The sequence below is a fragment of the Mastacembelus armatus genome, chromosome 5, assembly GCF_900324485.2.
Source record: "Mastacembelus armatus chromosome 5, fMasArm1.2, whole genome shotgun sequence".
Taxonomy (NCBI): Eukaryota; Metazoa; Chordata; class Actinopteri; order Synbranchiformes; family Mastacembelidae; genus Mastacembelus; species Mastacembelus armatus.
Window position 1 is genome coordinate 8,509,610 of NC_046637.1, and position 26,477 is coordinate 8,536,086.

The 26,477-nt window shown below is 38.5% G+C and overlaps 1 protein-coding gene across 5 annotated transcripts in view; it reads right to left on the minus strand.

The window, feature by feature from the left end:
• Positions 1–2,095: 2,095 nt before the first annotated feature.
• tox2 (TOX high mobility group box family member 2) overlaps positions 2,096–26,477 on the minus strand; it is a 100,062-nt gene continuing 75,680 nt past the window's right edge. For 2 of the 5 annotated variants that reach the window (XM_026306692.2, XM_026306690.1), the window contains exons 5-10: positions 14,536–14,802; positions 12,900–13,142; positions 7,689–7,769; positions 4,657–5,067; positions 4,422–4,570; positions 2,096–3,713 (exon numbers count right to left, since the gene is read on the minus strand). In XM_026306692.2, coding sequence (XP_026162477.1) covers positions 3,671–3,713; positions 4,422–4,570; positions 4,657–5,067; positions 7,689–7,769; positions 12,900–13,142; positions 14,536–14,802 — 1,194 coding nt within the window. In that variant the 3' untranslated portion in view covers positions 2,096–3,670. The remainder of the gene's footprint in view (positions 3,714–4,421; positions 4,571–4,656; positions 5,068–7,688; positions 7,770–12,899; positions 13,143–14,535; positions 14,803–26,477) is intronic. The other 3 variants (XM_026306691.1, XM_026306695.1, XM_026306694.1) reach the window with 3 other exon arrangements.

Genomic DNA, 26,477 nt, shown 5'->3' on the forward strand with positions numbered 1-26,477 from the left:
AACTGTATTTAAATAACTGACAACATATTAAGTAATCTGGAAATCATACACACTGTTTCCATCACAGTCCATTTAGCATAGCGTACTTTGCTTTACTAAATCATTAGGTCCAACGTTGTCTTAAAATATTTAATTTTAATAAGGACATTGGAATCTTGTTTAATTGTTAATTAAACAATTTGACTAAAACCTCAAATCCTTGTGGAAAAAGGGAAACTTATGACTTTATCAAAAGAAAAAAAAAAGTAAGCACAAAAATGGACTGAAGTGAATTTAATTCCAACAATTCCATTTCACTTTGGTTATGAAATAATAATTAACCTGACCCTATGTTAAAAAATAATATTACATATAGTATAACATACAAAAAGAATTTGAGTTAAATGACCACACTATAGATTGGATACTAAATAGTGAGTTTGTAGTGGGTTTTTGTCAGTCACTCACTTATTTTGCTGTCTTAAAGATGGATACTACAATGACCTAATCTCTGTCAACCATCCTGTTACTAATGTCATCCATTTTGGTGCTGCAGTCGTCTTTTCAAATCTGTAGAAAGCAACAAGACCATTGCATTCACCTCTTCACAGTAGCCTCCTCCACCATAAATTTTAGCTTTTCATTCTCTGTTAGCCTCATGACTTTGACTCTGAGATGAGGGATGGGATTAAGGGCGCTGACAGAAGTGTCAAATTGATGCTGTCTTCTTGCAGTATTTACTATAGTATTACTACAGACAATAACTGCCACCACTGCTGGCAGAGAGAATATACAGTAAAGGAAAAGCTATTTTGTCTGAAATAAGAAAGGAAAAAAACTAAGTATTGTCACCATGTATGCATAAATATATCTACAGCTAGAGAGGAAAGTCAGCACTCAAAACAGAGAAGAAGAAAAACATGCAAACACATAAGCAGATACAGTATTCATACAAGTACATGACTGTATGTACACAAAAGGCACAGAGACAGGGCTGTGTGACTGCATCCAAAAACATCTAGCATTGCATTAAGAATGTATGACTTTGATTTTTATATAATGTGTCATATCACAGAGTGTCAGGTTTCTCCAATTGTCCAATAATGATCTATTTGCCATTTCAATACTTTTGAATAAGAGACAGCACGTAGATGTAAAATGAATAAAACAATGAATGGAGGGATCGTGACAGATCCATTTCAATCTCTCCTTCTCTCTCTCAGAAAGTCTGTAAGAAGACTTATGTGCATTTGGGGTAAAATCAGTACTTGGACCGTTGCCTGAGTTTGTGTGCACATTGCATTTCTCCGTTCTCTTTATCTCACACTAGACGCCTACGATGCACCACTTTCACAAGCAAAGCAAACGTCTTCTCGCATCTGCTCTCTTGTTTGTTAAGATAGTTTACTGGCAGAATCCATGCTGGCTGGTGTACACTGTATCCATGGCTAATTAGCTAATGCCTTTGGAGCCCTGAGCTAAATATAAATATAGGATACAAATGCGACCCTCTTAAGTGCAAATACACTGTAAGGTACAGTAAGTTGGGGGTGTTAGTGGCTCTTTAAAACAATGATTAACATGTCTTAAAAAAAGGTGTGATCATCTCATTAGAGAAGGGGACAAAAAGAAACAAAAAGTCTTCAGGGAAATTAACAGACATCAGGCATGCTCACTTTTCAACTTTTTTTTTTATTATGCAGGTTTGAAATAAAAGAAGCATTGTGACAAAAACAGATGCTGCTGGCAAGGAAAGACAGGAGCAGCACCCAAAATGTAAAAAATAAAAGAAATAATCATTGTTGCGGTCATCATTTTTTTTTTATCAAACCAAAGGGAAAAAAAAACAATAAAATAAGAATAAAAATACACCTCCATTGTAAGAAGCAAAAGTGATCTAATTTCTTTTATAAATAAGAAAACTTATGAAATGGCTGATGGGCAACTAGCGAAAACAATATGTTGATAACCATTTAAAATATTTATCGGCTTTACAAATAAAATAACTACAATTGGCAGGTCTTTTACACAACTTAAAATGTTATATTTCTTTAACAACTAAAACTGAAATTATGCTACAGTAAAGAGATACAAACAGACGTTTTTGTCAGCAAAATGCGGTTCTGTTATTCACACGAAAGTTAAAAAGATGAGTTCAAAACAATCAAACACCAACTAGAAACTTATAAAAATCACTGTAATGTGGTTGAGCTGGCTCCATTTACATCTTCCATTACTTCACTTCTGCATGTAAAGGAGACAAAATTGACATTATGGTCTGGGAAAATAAGTGGGGGAGGTGGGTGGGCATTTTGGGGCAATAACTTTTTTTTTTCCCCCCACTCGCAACATTATATCTCATTTTATCTCACTGCGTTTCTTTCTCTCTTTCTATCTCTTTCCACTCTATCTTGTGCCTGGCTCTTTCCATTTAATGATCTGCAGGACACATATTGTGTATTCAGTTTTGGATTGAACTTTATTGGAAAAAACACACCAGTGAGCACAGATTTAATGCAAGAACGAGAGTGTGAAATACTCTTCTGAAATCCAGCTGCACAAGGCTGTTAAAATTCACAAGAAAGACTCGACCCTCAAACACTGAGACACTCTTGCACGCAAGCGTGTGCTCGTGCACAAACACACTCAGCTGTACACGTCAGGAATGGGGTACATTCTAACGTCCAGACACACGCACACACACACACACACACACGCACATGCACACACAACATGACTTACACGTAATATTAAAGATGAAACAAATCTATCTGGACTTCCAATTCCAAATTTGATCCCATAAAAGTGATATTTACAATCACACTGTGACAGATCAGTAGACCTCAACAGGTCTTTAATATAAAAAAAAAAAAGATTCTTTTAGTTTTGATTCTCTTCCCCACCCAAGCTTTTTGTATTCATTTTGCAGGCCCTTAAGCAAAGCTACCATAACATCAAGGCCTGCGCTGAATCTGCTAGAAGTTAATATTTCTCTACAGTATGGGGCCTTAAGCTTATTGGCAAAAACAAAAAAAAAAACAAAAAGAGAGGAACAATTTTGCAAGCCAAAAATAAATAAAACAGGAACAACAATAACAACAACAACAAAAAGAAAAAAAAACACGAAAGGAAATTAAAATGATTAAAGAAGAGGAAGAGTGTTTTTTTTTCTTCTTACTCTAATTAAAGCTGGATGGGGTCCCTGAGGGGACATTGATGGTGACATAGAAGAGGAGTGCTCAGCAGCCCAGTCCGTATCAGAGAGGGCACAGATGCACGACTCAGAGAGAGGAGGGTGGGAGTCGGAGGGAGGGGGCATGGGGAGGAGGGGTTATAAGTGCTTGGCAAATTCAAACAGCAAGAGGACTGCTAATACATTAAGTGGTACAGACAGTAGTCATCTATTCAAAAAACTCTGGTCACAAATTCTTCTAGAAACCAAGAGAAATAATAATTACATTGAGAAAAAATATGATGGTGATTGTGTTTGCAATGTCGAACGTGTGTGTGTGTGTGTGTGTTTGTATGTAATAGAATGCAATTATGTTACGTGTGCACTGTATGTATGTGTGTGCATCAGAAGAGGGTTGCGAGGATAGGGGTGAGGAGAATTCGGAGGGGGAAGGGAGTGGGGGGTGGTGAAAGTAGACTCCTCGGTGTGGTATTTGTCGACAGAGTATGATCTTCAATTTCAGGTGAGGTAGAGTGGCTTGTCCCTGCCTATCATGCTGCCACTGGAGGAAAGAAAGAGAGACATGGGTTAAACAAAAACAGAGTGGGAAAGATGAAAAGGATTCAAATACAAAAGAACAGAACAATAGGAGGTATGTTTTTCTCTGATTGCAAATACCTTTCATTCTCAAATGGCCACAGTTTAAGGCAAAACACTTCTACCTGACTCTAACCAAAACCTGTTAATAAATGAAGTGTACTTTTGCATGATGAGCACTGCAGACAGTGCCGCAGGACTGCACAGCCTGCCAAACTGTTCAGTACAATAACAGTGAAAACTTGTGTTAGGAACATCTGTTTTTTTACTGCTGTCTGACAAACACATGACAAGCTCTATTATCTCACCATTACCTCTCCAGCTGTCTCCTCTGTCTCACTGGAACAGAGCTGTCAATTTTCAACACTTATACTGAGATAGGAGTTGGGGAGACATGTGACATGACTATATGTGCTTATTTCTAAGGGACTCTGCTATATATCTTTCTGACAAATTCAATTTGAAAATCTGTAGTAAAAGTAAAACGTTAACAATGAAGTCCCACAATCTCAACATTTTTTCATGTTATGGTTTAACTTTTATTAAGATGAATAAAATCAGGTGCATTTGTCTTCTTTCCAAATCTATTTTTAAGCTAATGGGATTCGATGAAACCATAGTATGGAAACAGAACAAATAAGCAACTAACACAGTCTCCTGTAATTCCACTGACCTGCAGTGGTTGCCACACTCCCGATTACAGTATTCACTGTCCCAGTCATGGCTCTGAGCCACTCCAGGGCCTGGACCAGAGCCAGGGGCTCCTGGAGACTGGGATCCTCCAATGCTCTTCTGATACTCTGACTGGAGATGGGAAAAACCCTGGAGAAATAAAAAGAAAATTGAGCCAAAATATTACAGGATAAACTATTTCACAGCAGCAAATGCGCCTCAATGTATTACTATACCTGCTGTCCAGGAGGTGGGGAGTGAAGGGAGGCCTGCAGCCCCATCTGGTGAGAGATGATTGGCTGGGATTGGACCTGCTGCATGCGGATAGGCTGGTTGAGGAGTGAGCTCTGGTGCAGGGAGAGCTGCTGGTGGGGGTGAAGAGGTGGGCTGATCTGGAAGGAGGAAGGGGGAGAGGCACTAATGCTGGGCAGCATCTGTGATTGGCTGAGAGTCTGCGACAGGGTGTGGCGAGGGGCGTGTCCTGCGTAGCTCTGCAGGTCGGTGAGAGGGAAGGCCCCTGGCCCCAGGTAGGGTGATGATGGCTGGGGAGGAGGTGGCACACTGTATAGGGGCGGGTTGGCTGGCATCATATGTGGAGAAGCCTGGCTTGTTTGGGCACTTTTTGTCTCCACTGGGTCATTATATGTCTATTGAGGGGAGAGAGAAGGATAGTGGTAATATTCATTGTGACAATATATTCAGCCAAGGACAGTTCTGTTTTATTATAATTTTGATCTTACTTTTGTATTTGTGTTCTCAGTTTCAATATGTAATGAGGGATTATTGGGTTTAGCTGTGTGTTTTAGACAGTCTGACTAAATTGTTGGCTTTTTTACAGCCTGTTTGTCTGATTTATTATTTTATTTATTTTTTGTCGTCTGACTTTATTTATGTTGCCATGTTCCCAGATCTCAGCAATTTCTTGGATCTGTATAATGTTATCACAGTCACTAGAAATGGTGGCCAAAACTTTTGTTGTAATAAACTGGAACTATCCTTTAAGGATAAATCAAATATTTAGTGGAATATTAATAATGTGAACATTGCTGAATGGGTTATGTAATGGTAAGTTTTTTTTTTTTTTTATCATATTGCAGTTTGATGGAGTTGCAATTGAAACACATAGCTGTAAGATTTTGAGTTGTTTCTTTTTTTTGGTGTAAATTAGCAGTAGTGGTTTTGCACTGCTCTTGCCAGAATCAAATAGTATGACCAGTATCGAGACTGTCCCAACTGTTCATGTTCAGTGCTACTTGTGTGCAAATTAGTGTAATGTGCAATTTTAGTGCACAAATAATAGCACCCTGAAAGAGATATGAACATTCATACACAACAGCTGGATCTGATAAAGCTGTCCCATAATGCTTTGTGACTCGTCATTCCCAAAGAGACAACATTCTCAGGGGAAGTTTTCTAAACAATATGGCGATGAAGCGAAAGGAACGGAGAAGCAGCCATTAACCAATTCAAGTTCAAAGACAACTATTTAAATAAATGTGTGAATTAAATTTAGAAGTGACATATCTCTGTTCTATATGTTGGTGAGTGTGAAGAAATTCCATGCTATTCACTGCCTACACACAGACAGCCATTTATTCTGCAGGTTTTTCTGTCTGTCTTTCTCTCATGAGGTGGTGTATGTATGAAATACATCCAGTATTTCTCATTAACTGTCAGACTGGCTAGAGTGATGTGTGGGGGTCTGCTATTTAGTAATGGCTCACATCCATCCAACTGAACCCTGAACTAATCAATGGAACAGGATGGAGGGATGGATAAAACAGAGGGACATGGTTCTATACAGGGTCAAGAGGAAAATGAAATGTTGAAGAAATGGGGTAAACGGAGAGGGAAGAGTGAGATGATGGGTGTCATTTCTTGCACCTTAATTTATTTTAAGGGAAATTTAAGGATGATGTAGTGTAGTCATTTTTATCATAGGAAATATATATGTAAAATGATAGTGTATGAGAATTCAAGCATTTATTAAATCTTTGAAATTGACTGCATAGTGTGACTTTTAATCTAGAATTTTTTTTTAAATCACGTTCTGTACTTGGAGTTTTTGGATGCAAATGAACATAAGAGAAGTGCCATTACGTACAGTGGGTAGCAATCAAACTTTTGTTTTTTCTACTTCTCTCAAACAAACCAACAAGCGTCACAAAACAAAAAGGCAACAGGTGCACACTGAAGATGTGAATCCTTCAAATGATGCTCCAATTACCTCCAATTCCTCCCACCCCAATTCACGTTGAAAAGACTCCTTCATTGGTAATTTAAAAAAGAGTGTCGTGTTGAATCATGAGATTCAGCCTTGCATTCAGATTGGCTGGTACTGAATGAGGGGGGTGGGGTGGGGGTTTGCAGATTTATTTTTGTCAGTCACTTTTTTGACTGGCAATCTACCAACATATAGTATCAATCAAGCCTCTGTATAGGAGCTCTGACATGAATGTCTAATTGCACCAAAGACAAGAGATGAGAATAGTCTTTTTAGTTGAAAGTATGCCACAGTGAAGAGGCTGATGAATTAACTATTCATGCCTTAATCAAGGTGCTTGTTTTCGGCCCATGAGCATGAGAGGAAGTGTGGTGCTGTGCGGAGGGGATGGGGAGAGAGAAGGGAAGAGGAGGAGCTTGATATATGCTAATGCAATTTAAAGTTGCGTTTTGAAAACAATGCAGAAACCAAGAAATGAAATGCACTACACCAACATACTGAACAGATTAAAACACTCCTGTAATGTTATTACAATTGTAGAAGCCTTGCAGATGCAAGAAACAGACACTGGGCCTTAATATGTCGGCTTTTTTTTTACAAAAAACAAATTTGCTTTTTTACACTAGCTTAAAGAGCTTTATTAATGTTAAATAACTGTTAAATTAACTTTAATAAATAGAGAGCAGTAGGTATGAGCAAACATCAGCCTGCATATTAGTGACCAGTCAGGCAGGATAGAAGCACCAAGAGGGTGACAAATGATAATGGTAATGTCCAATTCAAGTTTTACATGTACACACTTAGAGGCTCACAAATTTCTGTTGTTACTTTTCATGTCTTGGGTGTGTTTGAGACCTGATTTTCTCTATTCACGTACACACAGACACACATGCATACACATATATGCACAGATATACTACTAACCCCTCAGTGCAGCAAGTGAACCCTTTCTTAGAAATAAGAGAGAGAAATTCTCTGGCTAATTTATCATCCCTTATATCGCTGCTGACCCATGTATATCAAAGACGTGACCCCCGCGGTTACCTTGGAAACCAGACTGGCTCTGTAGGCGGCCAGGGCTTTCAGGTACTCCTTCTTAGCAGCCTCTGTTTTCCTCTTGTAGCTCTGCAGGAGCAAACACAACAACAACGACTGATTACAAGGTGATGCCAAAGGCTAAAATGACCCTGTGGTCCACACCGACTGATGTGGATGAGATTTTGGGAGTCATGGTGTGATTGTGTGACCTGGCAGTGTGCTCTGTAATGAAAAACATACCACATGTATTCATTGCACAGTTATCAAGTCAAAAACATTTGACCACCTGCATGTTGTTGCTGTATTTGAATCATTTAGTTCCTCAAAATATCCAGAATAAAATGGCAAGAAATCTGGTGCGCAATAATGCACTTTGAAATATTATGGAGCTAAATGAGGAGCGAGAAGCTGTTTGTCATTTTGTGTACTGCTTTTCACTCTCCTCCTCTATTAAGACTGTTGCTCATCTCTTAATCAGAGCTGATGTCCCAGCAAATCATTCAGACAAGGAAGAAAAAATAGAAAAATTCAAAACAGCATTAGGAAAGAGGCAATCTCAAGCCTTCTGAAGGAACCTCAAATGATGCGTTAAGACAGGGAATTCAAGTTAATGTCATCACATGTCACTCACAGGCTCTTTATTGCTGCCATTGCCTTTTTGATGTGGGAAAAACAAGTCGCAAAAAGTCCACCCTTAAATCAATGAGGAAGACTCAGATCTCAGCTCCTCTCTGGAGCGTTTTATTACGAGGAGAGTATGTGTTTTGTGTGTGAATGTGGTGGGTAATTACTGATCCTGAGTGAGAGACTATCTGTGGCTTCATGGACAGGGGTCATTTCTTTCAAAGAGGTGGGGTAGAATAACCATTAAGCATTCATGTGTTACCAAACGCACATAGGCATAGACAGCCTCTAACACATACAGTCAATAAACAAACAGATATACACAGAGAACAGCAAACAAACCAGGATAAGGACGGATACAATCTCTTGCTCAAACAGCTGATGTTTATCCTCTCACTCATCCCTATTTACATTATTATTATTACATCCCTTCCATGGTATGCGTTCAGATATTTTGAAACAAGACAGGATTGAGTTAGGAACTCCAAAATACAGGAACAAAGCACATAGTTTGATGATTTTCATAAACAATAATGTCTATTGACAGACAAAAAGAATGACTGACTTTGGTTAAAAAAGAAATTGACAACCTTACCCCTCACCCCTTAAATATTGATAGAGCCATGCCTGCCTCTTTAATGCACCCCATACTCCCAGCAGCTTTAATTTCAAATTAATTTAACACAGCTAATGATTTGCGCAATGACGGATACTTTTAAATAAATTACCATGCCTAAGGATGTCTAATTATTCCAAAGTGAGTGGATTCATTAGCAATTGAAGCCGTCAGAGGCTGCAGGTCAGTATGAATTAAAAATAACAAAGCTGCAAGGGGAGAGCATATGCCTCCATCGTAATTCTGACACAGAGGTGTCCCGCCTGAATTAGCCCCTAATTGTACCTTAATGAAATGTTCTTGTTTGATAACCAGTTAATTACAGGAGACAATAACTCCGCACCCTGCTGACACTGAAGGGAGTGATTACCCCTACGACCGAAAGACCGTGCGACCAGTGAGAGGAGGAGGAGAGGAAATAGATGGGAAGTACAGAGATGAGGAGAGATGAGAGAAGTTAAAAGGGAGGTAGTGGAGAGGAGAAGAGAGGAAAGAAGTGACTCCCAGAGTAAGAGGGAACCATTACAAATTAAAAAGAACAAAGGAAAGAAAAAAGTGTGTAAAAGACAAATAAGCAGCAAACAGTAAAAAAAGAAAGAATATTGTTGGATATATAATGAAAGTTAGCCTTATAGAGGAGTTTATAAAAATTTCTAAAAGCTGTTTCCGATTTCTGACCCTTCGCCACACAACCACAACACATTAGACTCAGTTAAACAAAGCCACGTTCTCTCCTCTTTTCTCCCCAACTCCATTTTCACCATTCCTCCTCGCTGCTGTGAAAACTGAAAATTGATCTTAATCTTAAATAACAAAAACAAGAAAAATGTTCTTTTGTGTTTCTGGGGCAGCTTTAACATGTAGTCACCTTGAGGAATAACACAGCCCAAAGATTTGCATTGTTCTTGTACTATAAAGCACAGGCCTTTGGGAATTTAAAAAAAAGGCTGTATAGCATGCAAAAACATCTTAATAAAAAAAGAAAATATGAACACAAACACGAGTTTTAAAAAAAGACTTTGTTCTGCCAAACTCAAGGTCGGCACTGGAGAATACACAACAAAATGAGCAAAGTGGGGAAAAATGCATGCTGAAGCTAAACAAAAAGAACACAAATCACAATAATAAAAGTTCTGATCGTTTCTTCAATAAAATACAGCAATAAAGCATGCTGCCTCCAATGCGTTTATGTGAATTCTGCTGCATGGTGTGTTTGAGGAGTACTATAGGTAATTGGAAACAGGGGCCACGTTCTAGTTAAAACAAAGCTGTGTGTAGGGGAAGGGTTGTGTTTACATTCTGGTGCTCCTGCATGGCTCCAGAGGGTCTGACTGTGACATTATAAACACACCTCATTGTTCCGATAGAGATGACATGACAGCCAGTGTTGGGGGGGAAAAAAGAAAAGTAAAGGCATAACTGAATATACATCAGCAGATGAAGAGCAGATATAAATCGAGGCTGTATAATGGGAATGTTTAAGGTATGAGATCTTGTTATGGAAAGTATACATCTGTTCTAAATGCATTTAACTTTAACATGATTGCTCAGCAGCTGCAGATACAGTTTGCTGTAATAGGTTGTTATATTAAACCAAAGACAGATTTTAATGTATTCAGACTTTAATGAGTATTATCAGAAATAGCTGAATTGGCTACACTCTGTATATACATGGTTATCAAGTTTATCCATTTGTTTTGCTGTAGTAAGTGACAGTGCTAGTCACAGAGAATAATTAGAGCAATCACAGTGTTATTGCCCAGACAGGGTACTACATTTCATTGCATAATGACATCATTACCTCAAGTTAATTATGTGTCTTGCGTGGTGACATGTTTGATTAAACACATGAATGCACAAACAAATCACAAAATTAGCCTTTGGAATGGTACAATAAATGGGTACGTTTTAATGGTGGAATTGCCCTTGTGTTAGTTTTGTTTCTCTTTCCAGGTAAAAGTGTGAAGGACAAAAACATTTAGGAGATAACAGAGAGAGACAGAGAGAGCACTGAATCTACAGTGCAAAATCTAAGGTTAAAAAAGAAGCCAGTACAGAAAGGGTTAAGAAGCACAAACAATAACATTTCAGGAGCAGATGTCCTTGAGGCAAAACCAAGGACAAGGCAATTGCTAATCTTGTATTCCCAGCATGATCAAATCACCAGGCAACAGATATAAATAAAAGGACAGGAAATGAGGAATTCACATTCAAGGGTGTCAGCGGCAAAATGAAGATTCATGGTGAAGAGCCCCGGTGAAGGCGGCAAAAATTAACTGCAAATAAAAGGGACAGACGGCCTCCAAAGTCCTGCGAATAAAGTAGGTTTGGTGGGAGAAAAAAAACACACACATGCTAGATAGGGTCTAGTCGACAGTGGCTGGGGCTGAGGAGAATGGGCTGCACTTTGTCATGGAGACAGGTGCTTTTATTTGTCACCCAATAGGCTGCGCCCTGACTGGATATTCTAAAAATATGAGTCTGCACATGATCATCAGACTGTCTCGTTTTCCATTCATTTCACACCATCATTTGTTACCACAAACACATAGAAACCCCTTTGACTTTGTCTGTTGGTCTGGAATGCTAAAACGAAATAGAAAATATGCTGGACAGAAATACTTCACACTGCAGTAAATGTAGCTGCACTTCCATATACATAGGTCAGCCTGTAATGAAATTAAAATGACTCCTGAAACTATTCTGTCAAATATGTCTACAGCTGATGGAAGCACACCTTTCAAACACAGGAAAATATTTTTCTAGTTGATTTGTACAAGCGCATGTCTAATCCAAAAAGTTCCAAACATAAATGATTAGTTGATTAACCAATTGCTTGAGTTTTATAGGACCAACATTCAAGCTATTTTTAACTGTTGTTCAGACAGCGCAAGACATTTGAAAACACTACTCTGGGAAAATATAATGGATATAGTCACTGAATTAATCAACTAATCAAAAAAAAAAAAGTTGTCAGATCAATTGATAATGAAAATTATAATTACCTGTAGGTTTAAACTATGCAAACTTTATTCAAACTCCATCATACCCAGATTTTCTAGGCAGGCCCTTGTAATACAGTATATTGTGTTTAGATCATGTAATATAGAAAACATTTTCATATGATTATATCAACAACTTAACCTGACTGCACTTTCCAAATGGCCTATGCAAAGCAGCTGTATTAACTAGTCTAACTGGCAATAAATAATATTGTGCCAATCAATACTAGAGTTGCAAACGTCCTTGGCAGGCTACCCACAATGTGTTACAATAGAGATACTCACCAAACTGTGAACTCTGTGGAGTTTACAGTTTGTCTGGTGAACCTGGAAGGTTAATTTGCATAACCACGACTATGGTTTCATGTTAGGAGCCAACAATTAAATACATGTATGTAACAATGTGTTGCTAGTTACCTATTAGTGCCCTAAATCCATCTGTGTAAAGGTCTATGGAGCCTTATAGACTCTTGCAGCTCATTACTTTGGTGTTAGTCTTACAGTGTATAGTGTTTTTGGGCATCACAGGCAACTGTTTTCAGCAAAATGATTCTAAAACTCCACTACAGCATCATATATAGGTATAGAGAGACAAAGGCAGCCATGTAGCAGAGGACGTATTTCCACCAAGATTTTGTGGAGACCAAAAACAGAGTTTAATGTAGTGTGAATATTGAACTTGGATTTGCCAGGTGGCCAGACACATCACTTTAAATGACGTGCTGAGTATCTGCTGGATACTTCAATAGGAAACTGTTTGCTAACAAGTTCCCCATATTGAAATGTGTAATGTTAGTGTCAACGTTAGTGGCCTTCCCATGGGAAAAACATTAGTTACTGCAAGTTTAAATTAATCATTACCCCAAACTCCCAAAAGTATCAAATTTCAACTGTAAGGTTCAACATTTATAAGCATCTATATTTATAAGCAGTGCAGCTGCAAAATGAATGTAGAAAGCTAAAACATTTATGTACCTGTTTCTGCTCCTCACCCAGCCCGTCCCACATGGAGGCTACTATCTTGGATACGTCGCCAAAGGTGGCATTGGGATTCTGGCCCTTAATGGCTGCCTGGGTGTCTCTGAAGAACAAGGCATAGGCTGACACGGGCTTTGTGGGCTCATTGGGGTCCTTCTTCTTCTTCTTTTTTTGGGGCTTGGGCTTAGGCTTCATCATCTCAGAAGACGGCCGCTTCTCGCCCGTGATCTGAAACACCATCAGAGACACACAAAAAACAAAACAGCTTATTGACACTGTACAAACAACATCTACAATCTACATTTCTGATGAATGATTATAACATTAATTTCAGGTGTAGGATATAAACGTCATTAAATCCATAATTCAGTCTCTATGTTCAATACCCATGTAGTCAGCATTTGATATTACAGAGCAATGTTTCACTGACAGTAACCTTTTACACAGGCGCTGGTTGACAGTAGTTTTTGTCTGCCTTTCTTTGTCAGAAATTAGTTAGTTGAATTTATCAAACCTTCGCAAATCTTTATTTTTCAGTTGTTCAGCAAGTCATAAATTCTGACTTTTCTTGGTAGGGGTGAAAGGAATTTTAAATCGCCTGCTGTATCTGCTCTGGCTTTGATGGGGTCTCAGAATGAATTGGAGAGAGCAAATGGAATTACTTACTGATAGGAGAGATGGTAATCATTTATATTCACACACAGTGAGAGGCGCGGCAGAGATATATAGTCAAGAAATATATTTTTTAAACTAAAGGATACCCTTCTTGTTATACTGCATCACTGGGAACTAACATTTAAATGCACCGATGAATCTGAAGCACTGGGGACATGGCAGATTCAATTATACACACATTCACATTCCCTTGATACAAATGAAGTAAATCCCCAGAGACACTAGTTGGTGGGCAATTTATGAAAGTAGTTTTACGGATTTACATAAACCAATTGAATGTAAACAAGTATCTTTCTCTTCTCATTAAAATGAATAGGTGGTTTAAATGAGGGAGTGGTAGGTTTCAAATCAGAGTGTATCTAACAGAGAAAGGGTAGAATATTTCAAAAACTACATCATGGAAAAGGATTTCATATTATGTTATGAGTTAGCCAACAAACGTATAAACATGCCATGGTGGTAATGGATTGTGAGCCATTCACAAATGTGTAATTGGAAAAGAAATTTGGCTGAGGGTGAAATTATCTCTCACAAAGGCAAGATTTTGTTGCTTTTAAGTGTGGGCAAGATTTTAACTCATTCAAAATAATTTATGTGTGCCTATAATATAAAAAAGACATTTTAAAAAGTAAAATGAAATGAAATGAATTTCAATATTGAGCAAAATGTCTAAATTAATCAAGCAATTTTCTTATCAAATATGACACCTCACCACACCACACCATCTCATATACAAAGGAAAAAAATATTGTAGCCATAACTCAAACTCTAACAAAACCGCTCAGCCACGTCTGAGCTTTCCAGGCAACCAAATAAAAGAAGCACTATCATGGACAGGCCAGTATTCCTGCTTAACTCGTCACGACGGTAAGCATGTGAACCATCTCAGAGAAGAACTGCCAAGTCCTTGCCTGCCGTTCCACTACTACAAGCCAGAGAAGCAGTGCTACATAAGTACCTTTGAATGAGGATCAGTCTCCTCTTCCTGATTGGAGCTTGAGGGGGAGGGTGTGGCCGATTTACTTCCGGGAGGTGAGGGGGAGCCATGAGGCAGTGCACTCCGGCTGACCTGAGGGTTTAGCTGGGACAGTGCACTCATGGGGTTGGGCAGTATCGGAGGTGAGCTGTTTATCAGGGGGTGGTTACGGGCGGGGTCATAATGAGAGCCGTCTGGGTGCTGGTGATGGTGTTGCTGTTGGTGGTGGTGCAAAGCCATCTCCTGCATCTGGGGTGAGAGAAGAACACCAGCTTTACTATCACCTCCTCTATTCAAATAAAAGTCTGCCAATCAGCCAAATATGCATTTACTTAGAAGTGGGAATGACATTATCAAATTTGAGGAAATGTGTATTCGTGTTGGACAAAAGCAGGACAAAAAATGATGCAAAAGAGGGAAATTTGTCTAGAAAACTCTCTTTTCCTTCCCCCAAACGTGCCTTACCACAGTAACCTAAACTATGGAGAAGTTTAGTGGGAATGTTTATGTATTGCTTGTTTGTCGACGAGTTCAGCGCTGACTTTCATAATGTACGAAAACAGTGCAGTATTTTACTAATGTGACCTCTCAATCCAAGCCAAAAACCAAGACAATTCTACTCAACCTCACTTTAGAACTGAACAACACACCTGCTCCCTGTTCACTGACCAGACTAGCAAAACATGATTGTTGCCTCTGTGACATCGCCTATAGTTTCCTGAAGTCTCATTTTTAAACCTCAAAGCATTTGTGCTTGTTGCCTGTCACAATGTTTGTCGCTTAAAAAAACAACGATTGTGCTGTGCTGTTAGTCATTGTGATAGGTGGCTGTGAATGGAGAAAATGTGAGCCAAAAAATGTGATTGTTTTTAATGTTAGTGAAATCATCTATTGAGAACTTGAACAGCTATAATTAACATTTTTATATTAAGAGTGGGTCACTACTTGAATGTAGTGTTGAACCCACAGGGACATATAACCTGACTCTGCAGTTCCTCTCAGCTCTACAGAGCATTTTAGTGTCCTACAGCTTCTTGTTTTGGATCATACATTCTGCTTTCATAGTGTTATTTAAAAAAAAAAAAAAAAAAAGCAGAAAAACACCTACACCTTCTGTTCAGCATCAAATGGCAGAGAGGCACCTGTAATGACTAGCTAATAAACACAGTGCAGCATTTTGCAGCTAAAGAGAAAAATATTTTTGTTTAGTTTGAATTTAAAAGGTGATAAAAGTTTGTCACTGTTGTGTCTCATTGCTCAAGTGCCCAAAAATCTGTTATTGCAGGTTTATTTATGAAAAAAAAATCTAATCTACAATTCAATTAAGATTTTTTTTTCTATCTCATGTCATCCAGCCATGTAACATGTAGGCCCATTATCACATAACTGAAAATGATCTAATTTTTCAAAAGAGCTCACTGTTACAGTTAAAGGCAGAATCCATGTTTTCTATTGACATCTAATGACTTTTACATGCAGTCACTAGAAGTGCAATAAGTGCAACCCCTCCAGAGTCCTTGAGCTACATGGGACTGGTTGGTGGTTGTTTCTCAGCACCTGGTAAAACCATTGTAAATGGTCAATGGCATTGATCAGCAAACCTATCAAGCGCCTGCAGCTATATTATGCTCACTGTGTGCTATTAAGGAAACACTATTACTCACTGCCACGTAAAACTACACCTGTTGCCACCCTTGGAGCCTTAAATAGAAACAAAAATGGCCTTCACAGCTAGAGAAAGACTCTCCCACAAAGAGCGGTCTTCAGAGTGATTACAAAATTGGACTCACACAAAGTTCTTCTTTTAGCACTTTTAAAAGATCTTCAATAATAACTACATCAAAAAGCTTTTCTTCAAGATTCATTCAGAACATGAGCATGAACCAAAGGATGCGTTTAATGCAGGCATAAATGGAAATGTTTGGCAATTTACAGATCAGAAAGTGATGAACTAGCATTTGTTAGCTCTTTTAAACATTTATGAGTTAAATAATACATTACACATTAGTGCAGTGCTAAAAAGATCAAATTGAAAGGGCCCATGCATATGAGGTCTTGATAAACATGAGCAGAGGTTCAGAGATGAAGGCTCAGCTCTCTAATCATAATTGGTCCCAGTAGATTGCTAGGATAAAAATGCACAACAAAGTAATGTTCTGCGAGAATCTGGTCTGCTTTGAAAACTCATAACATTCGCACAACATTAGATTCTGTGTTTGCCTCGGTGGCTGCTCACAAAAGCCAGCCCCATGAACAAAGGCATTCCTTTTCCATTTCAAATAATCAAGCTCTAACCTCCCCCATCCACGGCAATCTCCAACTTCCAATCATTAATTCAAAACAGCATCACTACCTTTCTTAAAACATGAGGAAATAGCTTCAGTAAAATAAGTACTAAGACAGAAAAATATGAAGAAAGAAGTGGGAAAGAGGAGGCAATAGAAATCCATTAATTTCCCATTTTCCATGGACTTGCTCTTTAAGGGTCCTCACAAACCAAGAAGCATTGAAAAACCAATTAATCAAACATGAATGGCCTATCATAGCTATAGCAGACGGATTTCCATAGCAACAGCCTCCAGGCAGAATTGTCACCCTTTAATCTGAGCCACACCATGTTTAATATAAACAAGAGGGAGAGAGAGGCGTAGTTCACCGGGGGGAAGGCATTGTAGGTGCTGGGTGTCAACCTTATAATGGTACAAAAAAAAAAAAAAAAAAAAAAAACAGGGATTATAAAGCCTTTAACTGATTGATATTTGTGATATTTGTCCGTTTGTTTTGAGTCGATCATACATTTTCTCTGCTATTATTTATATTCACTCACATTTCATAGCATGAATTAAATTTTAATTAGAGCTGAGTGTTCTGTCCCAACTAATGAAGCAATTAGAGACATATAAACTATTGCATTATTGTGTAATGGAAGTCTGAAGCTGTAAGCTGCTACAACTTTTGTAAAAGCAGACACATCAGTGCAAGCGCAAATAAATTGAATCCTACGTATAAAAGTATTTATTACCTTATTACTGTAAGGCAGACTGTCATTGCTGTAATAATGCAGCTACTATATACAGCTACATACAGTATACCATGGTGCTAATTACTCAAACACAGACTCCCACGCTGATAATTTACTTCAAACTGCTATTCCTGTGTCCTTTTAAAAACATCTGTGCTTTTCACCAGAGCAAGACAGACAGAGCAAGAAGTTATCATATAACACCATCAATCTGGAGCTAAATAAAGCGAGCACCAGACGGCTGTTCAAATATTATGAAAGAATCTGACAAAGGTTGCCGGTTGCCATAGGTACTGTATGCTAATTCATAATGGTATCATCCAAATGGATGGCCGAAAAGGGGGGGGGGGTGAAGTACACAATGAGTAACAGGACATTGCTTATATTGCTGTGCTCTGTCTTTAGCATGTAACACATACTGCCTTTTCATGGACTCTTGACATAGATTAAATATTTTTGCAGTATTTCATGGTACAAACTCCAAACAATAGTGTAGTGCCTTAAATTTGCATATTTAGATCATTTATAAAGTTGGATTCTGTGTCCTCTTGGGTCTTGTCATAGCTGTGCTTAACCTCCAGCAATTTAGTTGTGTATTGTAAAGCCCCATGAGATCATAGTCCCGCACGCACACTGGAGGAAATGTAACAGGAAAAGGAAAGAGGACATTGGAATGGAAAGAAAGAAAGGAAGAACTGAGGAAAAAAAGTGCAGAAACTGTAACAGAAAATATTACATAAAAAAGCATATGACCTAATTACTAAAATCCATCTCCAGAGTTAGCAAGGGGACAGTTAGATATTGGTTTTTGGTGATAAGCAGCCAGGCAGACCTACACTGTGATGTAAAACCAGGAAACCTGGTGTAAACGTGTTCCTCTGCTATCGTTATGCCTGTCGTGTTTGTATTCACATCTTGTACATCATAGTCAAATGGGAGTCACATAACAAAGGTTTTCCAATTATGTGTAGCACGTTGTGTGCAAGATGGAATATCACAAAGCCATTGTTCCCCTGCTCCTGCTGACCTTACCTTTGAAATGGTTTCATGGCCGCTCCAATTGCCTGCACCATTTGATTTAGCTAAGGGGATTTGACCACCAGCACAGAGATGTGAGAAGGGGAGAAGAGAGCCCCATATAGCCACAAGGAGAAAGAGGAGGGATTCACACAGGAGAGCTAACCTTGCACTGTCCTTAGGATGATTATACCAGAGTGGCATCTGTTTCATCATCTGAATAGGTGAGTTTTGCATAGTTTTATTGTGGTGGCAACATAATAAAACAGTCTCTCAATGCTAAAGAATCAAAAAATGTTATGTTCACATTTCAGCTTATTAGCCCCATCTAAAATAAATAAATAAATCTTTTGTGTTTGTCAAATTCTAATTAAGTGTTTTCTATGGAGCTGGAGCGTATTCACTGTTTACTTAAAGTGTACTAATAGACGATTTTCCTCACAATGCTGCATATGATTCTGTACTTTTATAGAAACATCACCTTTCAAACCCTTTCTCTCTCTTGTCCTGCCCTGTTTGAATATACAGTGATCAATGCTTCTGTGAGTCCTGAGACTTTCCTCTCGCCAATCCCTGGTTGACTGGAGCCATCTTGTTTAGAGTGATGGCTCACTCACACAGGTTCACGGCTGCTATTGTAAAATCACCCAGCGTTTAATTGAAACAAATGACTATAATAATAGAACATTATCCCTGCAGGCACCCAGCCATGACAGCTTTAATTAGAGGCGCGTTCAAGACTGATCCTTCAAAAGCACAGCCGCCGCACAACACGGTGGTAAACACGCCTTTAGGTGGGGAGCCAACCCTGGGTCTCACAGCCCTCAAAGCTACTTCTCATTCACCCCGAGGGCAAAGCACTAACAACTCTGTTCCTCAAAGAGCCTTCGAGCCTCCTCCCCTCCCTCCCACTCCTCACTCTCTCTCTCTTCCTCTGTCTCTCTTCTCTTTCCCTTCATCCATGTCTTTGGTTTATCACGCTTATATGTACCCAGGAGGGTCATTTACACAAGCTGAAGAGAATTAATAAGAGAGTGGATTTATGAATCATACGCCACTTAAGTATGAAAGCAAAGGCAAAACGCTGCCTCTGCCTCCTTGTGACATCAGACAGATGCTAAGTAAGGAGATGTGATGAGCAGTGGATGCTGGGATGTTAAAAAAAAGATACAAAACACAAGTGTTTCAAGAATTTGTTAAAGCCTAATTGGTTGTGTTATAAAACTAATCTAGATGACTTTATTAAATATTATTTAATAAGAGAAGGAGAGTTTGACTCAAATGTAATAAGATGATGTGATCCGGCTGAACTACCAGCCAACTGCATTTAGCCACACATTATTATCAAAGCCTCATTGTATTTATGAGCTTGGCAGTCGCGCCATGTTGCCAAAACAAGACACTATAAGTTCACTTCCAGTCGTTCCAGTTACATGCTAGTGAAAAGGAAAAATGTAAAATACTTACTCTTGCACCTTCAGCAATGAAGTCTGATGGAGTAATTAATCTGGCAGAAAAACAGCAATGCCTCACAAAGCAGGAGCATAAGAAAATAATTATAAGCTTCAACACAAGCTTGAAAAATGTATTCCAAGAATGTCTTAAGTAGCCACACTGTTGCAATGGACTTTGCCACTATATCTCTCAAAGCCAAACAGAGTCTATGCCAACACATTTGATATTTTTGTAAAATGTAGGAATGACTTAAGTTGTGCCCTATAAATGAGCTTTAAAACAGACGCAGGCACTTAAACAAACAGTCATGACAAAAGTGACTGATCATAAGGTCAAATATTATGTTGTTCTAAAGAGACTCTTTTGCTGATATTGTATTTTTCTTTTTCTGTGAAAAGTACCTGTTATTATTTTATTATTGTTGTTATCATTATTATTATTATCATGTCTAAAAATATAGCTGGAAGCATTTGGAGGAGCAAAGACACTGATGTTTATGGCTGTGATTGACTGTTGGTTTGAAAAGTACTGTACCACCTTGAACGCCTCTCAGAGAGAATCTGTGGCAGCAACAAGGCAGTGGTTGATTTGCAGATAGTAATGTCATGATGTCCCCTTCGGCACCATCCTCCATGTTCCTCATTACTGCTAATGTCAGAACCTCCTTTGCTCTTATTTTCTCTCTCTCCTCCCCATTCTACCCCCCTCCACATTCGCTCTTGTTCTTCAGTCTTTTTTTTTTTTTTTTTTTTGGTCTCCCTCTCTTGTTCTCTCTCACTGTCTCTTTCTCCCCCCTCTCTGCTCCCTCTCAGCCCAGGCGTGTCTATGAGCTCACCTCACAAAGCACAGCGTCAGAGAATCAGAGCCTTGGCTGACATGACATGTAGGAGACGGTTGTGAGGAGCAGTAGGGACACACACTCTTGACAGCAGAAGGCAAGACTCCTCTGCTCCCACTAATGAGACTCTGACTGCCGTGTCAAACACACTTTCTGTGTGTGTGTGTGTGTATGTGTGTGTGGGCGTGCCGGCTCTCGAACAAAAAACAAAACAAAACAAAAAAAAAAAGAATGTAGATGCAGAAATAATGAACACAAAAACAAGAAAGAGCACACAAACGAAAAAAGGTGCATACAGTACTGTATGTGCCATGCAAGTGCAGGTCATAACAGTCGCACCATGTTGCCAAAATCAAGATGATTTGCATGTGTGTAAAATCCTGTCGGGGAAAAATTTCACACATTTCTGACAGAACCCACCTTCACCTTATTCTCCAGCAACAAATTTTTCTGATTGCAGATTAACAAAGAAATTCAATTCTTGAGTACAAATAATCAGTGAGATGATATAAGACTTAACATTTTCGTTTATCAAAGTTTTCACCAAATAATACTCTTTAAAATACTTTTTAAAGGAAAGAGGCAATAAGTAAACAGATTTTATGTCCCCACACAATCACAAGTTGCATGTCCTGGTGGTTGTACTGGTTGATTAAGTAAAGTTTGTTTTTCTGCAAGGACAGTTTAGGAAATAATTTTAGTTGATAAAAATGGGATGCAAACATAAAACACAAATGAGCCATTAATTTTCTGCTAAAACACCATGTTTATAGTAATATCAAAAATTGTAAATTGCTAAACTAAAGTGTGTTGAGCCTGTTTTCATAACAATATATTCCCTAATCATTGTTATGAGAGGGCTGCATCAGGAAGTGTATCCAGTCTAAAACCAAATCAATGCAGATCAATTGATCCACACTGGCGACCCCTAATGGGAGCAGCTAAAAGAAAAAGAAAGAATCTCAAATAGCTGTTAAAAAGAGCCCTAGGTACTACAGGTTTACTACTGATATTTTTGGCCCAGTAGTATTTTTTCTGATGTCAAATGGTAATTGTGAGGATCGTATATGTGACAATCATTTCTGTAAACATTTCATTCTACTTAGCAGGAATGAGGAAGCATGTTGGCCATAAATGCTGTCTGTTCTGTGGTCTGTTGGACCTGGATTAACATAGTATAGTATGACCTGTGTTATATGAATAGACAGTGTGTTAATCACCAGGCCTCAAGCTACCCTTGTGCACATTAGCAGACAAGAGTGGTGGTGTTGTGTTGTGCTGTGTTGAACTGGTTGCTGATGGCACAGCAGCAGAGATGGCCCTGAATGAGACGACATGGCTCTCCACCGCCACCAGGGCCAAATATTCCTGGTGGTGAAAGCAGAATGAGCTGATGGATGGTTGAGATAGGGCACAGTGCAATATGGACACGATTTCATGGCATGATAAATCTCAGCAGGGGCCCATGTCTAAGTGTAATATGAAATCCCTTATCTATGTATCTGCTTCATATTGCCGTCTATCTACTGCAGCTGAATCTGCCTTTGTTTCTTTAGCCTCTGTTCTTTGCTTGAATGCCACTGTTGATCACATCTCCAGCATGGAGGAGGACGAGGACAATAACATATGTGTGATAACACATCTTTTACTCAGTTGTTTTTGAAATATGATGCAGTGAATTAGCTAAATTGAAAATTTTCTCTATAGATATCCTCTACTATTACCAGTGATCACAGTGATAAGCAGTGTTATTAGAAGAGGTTCTACATAGCACTCTGCACTGTAGAAGCTGGCCTGTGTTTGTGCAAAACAAGTTTAAATTACACCTGCAATATAAATGAAATGCAATTTGTCTCACAGAACTGATCTCTTTAAAGTTTGGTGCATGCGTCATTTAACACCATCTCTTTAGAATATTTGATTAAAAAGCAAGAAATTAAGTCGGCACCTTATCCTCTGATTAGCTTAATCCGATAGCTTAATTAACTTTATCAAGGTGGAGAAAAAAGATGAACTGCCATTCAAGCCTGCAATAAAAATCCCCCCAAAATGATGAAATTGGAAAATAACCTATATTTCTTTTAAGATATTTCTTAATATACAACTACAGTTTCATATCACGTTGCCAGAGAAATAAGGCACTTTCTCCCAGGAGATGAGAAAAGAATTGAATTTTTCCTTATCGGTCATCTATTTTTCCACAGAATGCTATTACTTGCTGCCTGCCGTTGCTAAGCAACAGGAAATATTAATAGGACCTTTTATTAGCTAGGCTTTACCAGTGGAGTACTAAAATGAGGAAGTGGAAAACATGAATGTGTTACATAAATCTCTAAACCTTTCAGGGTTTGCACAAGTCTCTGTTTGTCCAGTGATTTATGGCTGTGATGGTTCATTTATGGGAGAGGGAGGTGTGAAATGCCAAAATGGAACATTAGCCTAAGGAACAATTTGAAAATAAATAATAACAAAAAAGTGAAAAACGGAAAGCAATTTAAGGAACAGCCCCCCCCGCCTTTCTTGCAGATTTCAAGAGGCCATCAAACAAGCAAGCGATTTTTGTTCTGCTAGACTCATTGATCATTCAAAATCATCTATGCCTGAATCAACATTGGAATAACTAATACAAGTCCCATTCTATCACTGGGCTTGTTGAACTGTGGTAAAAAGCGACAGACATTCCATCATTTTCTGCAGACGCTCTAATCCCTTAAAAAAAAAAGTCACTGAAATTGAAGGTCTTTCAAAGGAGAAACACATTTTCTTCATCTGAATGAAAAATATAAAATAAGTCAAAGCCTCAAAGTAATACGAATTTAAAGTCCATATTGGAAAAGTCTAAACACATCATATGAAAATATTTCTCAAAAGTCACTTGACAACAGTCTAGGTGATATAAGATTCATTCTCTAGACTTAGAATTAGGACCAATATTTTCTTTGCTAATCCATCTTTTTTTCTGTTCCATGTTTATACAAAAACCAGCAGGTGTACAGTATGCGATAATACCTTTGCTGAGACCCTCCATCAGAGAGAGAACACATTAAAACACACCTCTGCTCTCTTATCATTAATTCAACCCAGCTGGTCTGTGACAAGTTCAGTTGACATCGCAGCTCATATTTCTTTCACACAGGCTTAAAGAGTGAGCACATGCCAGGAGCACTTAATACCTTGTGAGGAAAAATAAAGAAAAGAAAAGAAAGCACAGGCATCCACTGAACTTAACATGACAATCAGGGTGGGATTAATACTTGATAATTAACCTTAACAACTTAAGATAAAGAGCTTGTGAGGAAATTCTTACATTCAAATGTTGTAACAAAAGGAATTAGAGTAAATTTGAATATGAATACGGCTGGAAGATCTTAGGGTTCCATAACCCTCATTACAACTGCACTGACCCTCATTCAGGCAGATTCGCATCTTGTATTCTGGAAAAAAAAACAAAAAACAAATGAGATAATACCTGGAAGTTTAATGGTGCTTCAGCTGCGTCTGCCTATAGCTCTTTGGCTAATGCATAGACGTTATGCATAACACCCCCAGCTGATGATACATTCATCATCTGTTACATATTCAAAACATCACACTCGAGCCAGTTGGATGATGGCTAATATTGAATGCATCATTGAGGAACATGAAAAAAAAAAAAAAACCTAATCAAAGGTAATTTATTCTAGTTGCAGGCACAGGTCATATGAATTTGGGAAGCGTTTTAAATTTTCCATAATTGAGCCATTCTGTTCGAAGAGATTGCAGCACAGGTGTGAGACTCATAAAAATATATCCATCCAGCCAATAATGAAATAGTTTCACTTTAGGCAGGTTTTACTGTGAATCAAGACGCAACAGACAGCAACAAGGCCACTTTGCTTGTGAGTCCAGAAATGATCCAGTAGTAGCAGCAGAAATGTGTATCTTTCTGGGCTGTATTGATAATATCAGTGCAACCTGAGCACGGCTATTAAATGTCTAATGTGTTTTGGAACTTGTAGCTGCTATGACAGTGGGGGCATTAACAGACAGAGGCAGGGAGAGAGAGGCCCTGCCAAGTGCACCAGAGCATCAGAGAAAAGAGCTCTCTAAAAGATATCAGGTTTGTCCAGGAGGGGCTTCAGATCACAAGACAATAAGCATCAGAAAAAAAAAAAAAAAAAAGGGAGTACAGTCAATTATTTCTGTCATGTTTTGAGAGCCATCAAAGGAGGGAAGAACTTAAAAAAAATCATCAGCTAATACTAACAGGCAAGGCTGCACCTAATGATTATTTTCAATATTGATAAATTTGCTTATTATTTTCATGACTATTGATTAGTCATTTGGTCTGTGTCACAAATTTGTATAATCACAATTTCATAAGACCGAAGGTGATATTTCCAGAAGACGTATTTAGTCCAACAATCCAAAAGCAAAAGATAATCAATATACACATGTAATATGTTAAGAGAACTAGGAAATATTCACATATGAAAAACCCGAACCACTGTGCACTTAAACACATAAACATAAATCAAATTATTTGCAGATTGATTTTCTATCGATCGACTAATCTCTAAGAAGTACTCACTGTGCAGCCAAAGCGTAATACAGTGTTGTGTTCCGTGCCACAGGCCTCCACTGTTGCCCCAAAACTTTGAAATCCAATAAGCCTCTGGTTAATGTGTGCCTTTATTATTATGACAGAGGCACTGTCAGTTTCACATAAGCTTTCCTGCTAACTGGAGAGCCAAAATTATATTAATGGATGTGGCTGAAAAAAGTCAGAAGCAATTGCACTTTTCACTCTAACAAAAAAAACATCAGCCTCATACTTAAATATTCACTGTTCTCTGTTGTCAGTGAGATTCTTTGTATCTTAACCAGTGAGAAGACTGTTCAGAAGGATCCACACCCAACAATCAGTCACAAATCCACCATTAGATCTCAGTCGAAACACCGTTATTCTGATAGTTCATCCTATCACCACAAACTAAACACAGATATCTATTCTAACCGTTCCTTGACTATAATCAATACTGCACTACTCTAAACCCTTTTTGTTATATAATCGCCCTATTTATTTTGTGTTTATATTGTTGCACTTGCAGTGGAGTACTTTCAAGCATCCTCATACTGGATCACATGGGCACACATTTAAAAACCAGAGGCTCTCAGCCTTTTGTTGAGACAGAATAACCTTATTTCACTCAACTGAATTATCTCTAACATATCTAATAATGAAATCCAGGAGGTACAGAAAACTGGAGGTATATGCTCATTTTGAATAAGAGTTACTTTCCTCTTTGCAATTTCTTCTTGCTTTCCTCCCCACAATGCTCTCCTCTCTTTCTCTCCCTCTCTCTCTCTCTCTCTCTCTCTCTCTCTCTCCATCCTCACCCCTCCTCTCTTCATCCAACTCTATTGCACTCTTTTCATTGCCCAGCTCACGTATTGAATCTGCCTGATGAAAACAGATCTCACTGCAGCACCACAATAGAATGGCTGATGCAGGAAAGATGAACCCTAATGGATTTTTTTTTTCAATGTGCTCAAGATTGAATATAAGGCCTGACCTCCAGATGTAGTGGATCCATTTCAACAGCAGAGATA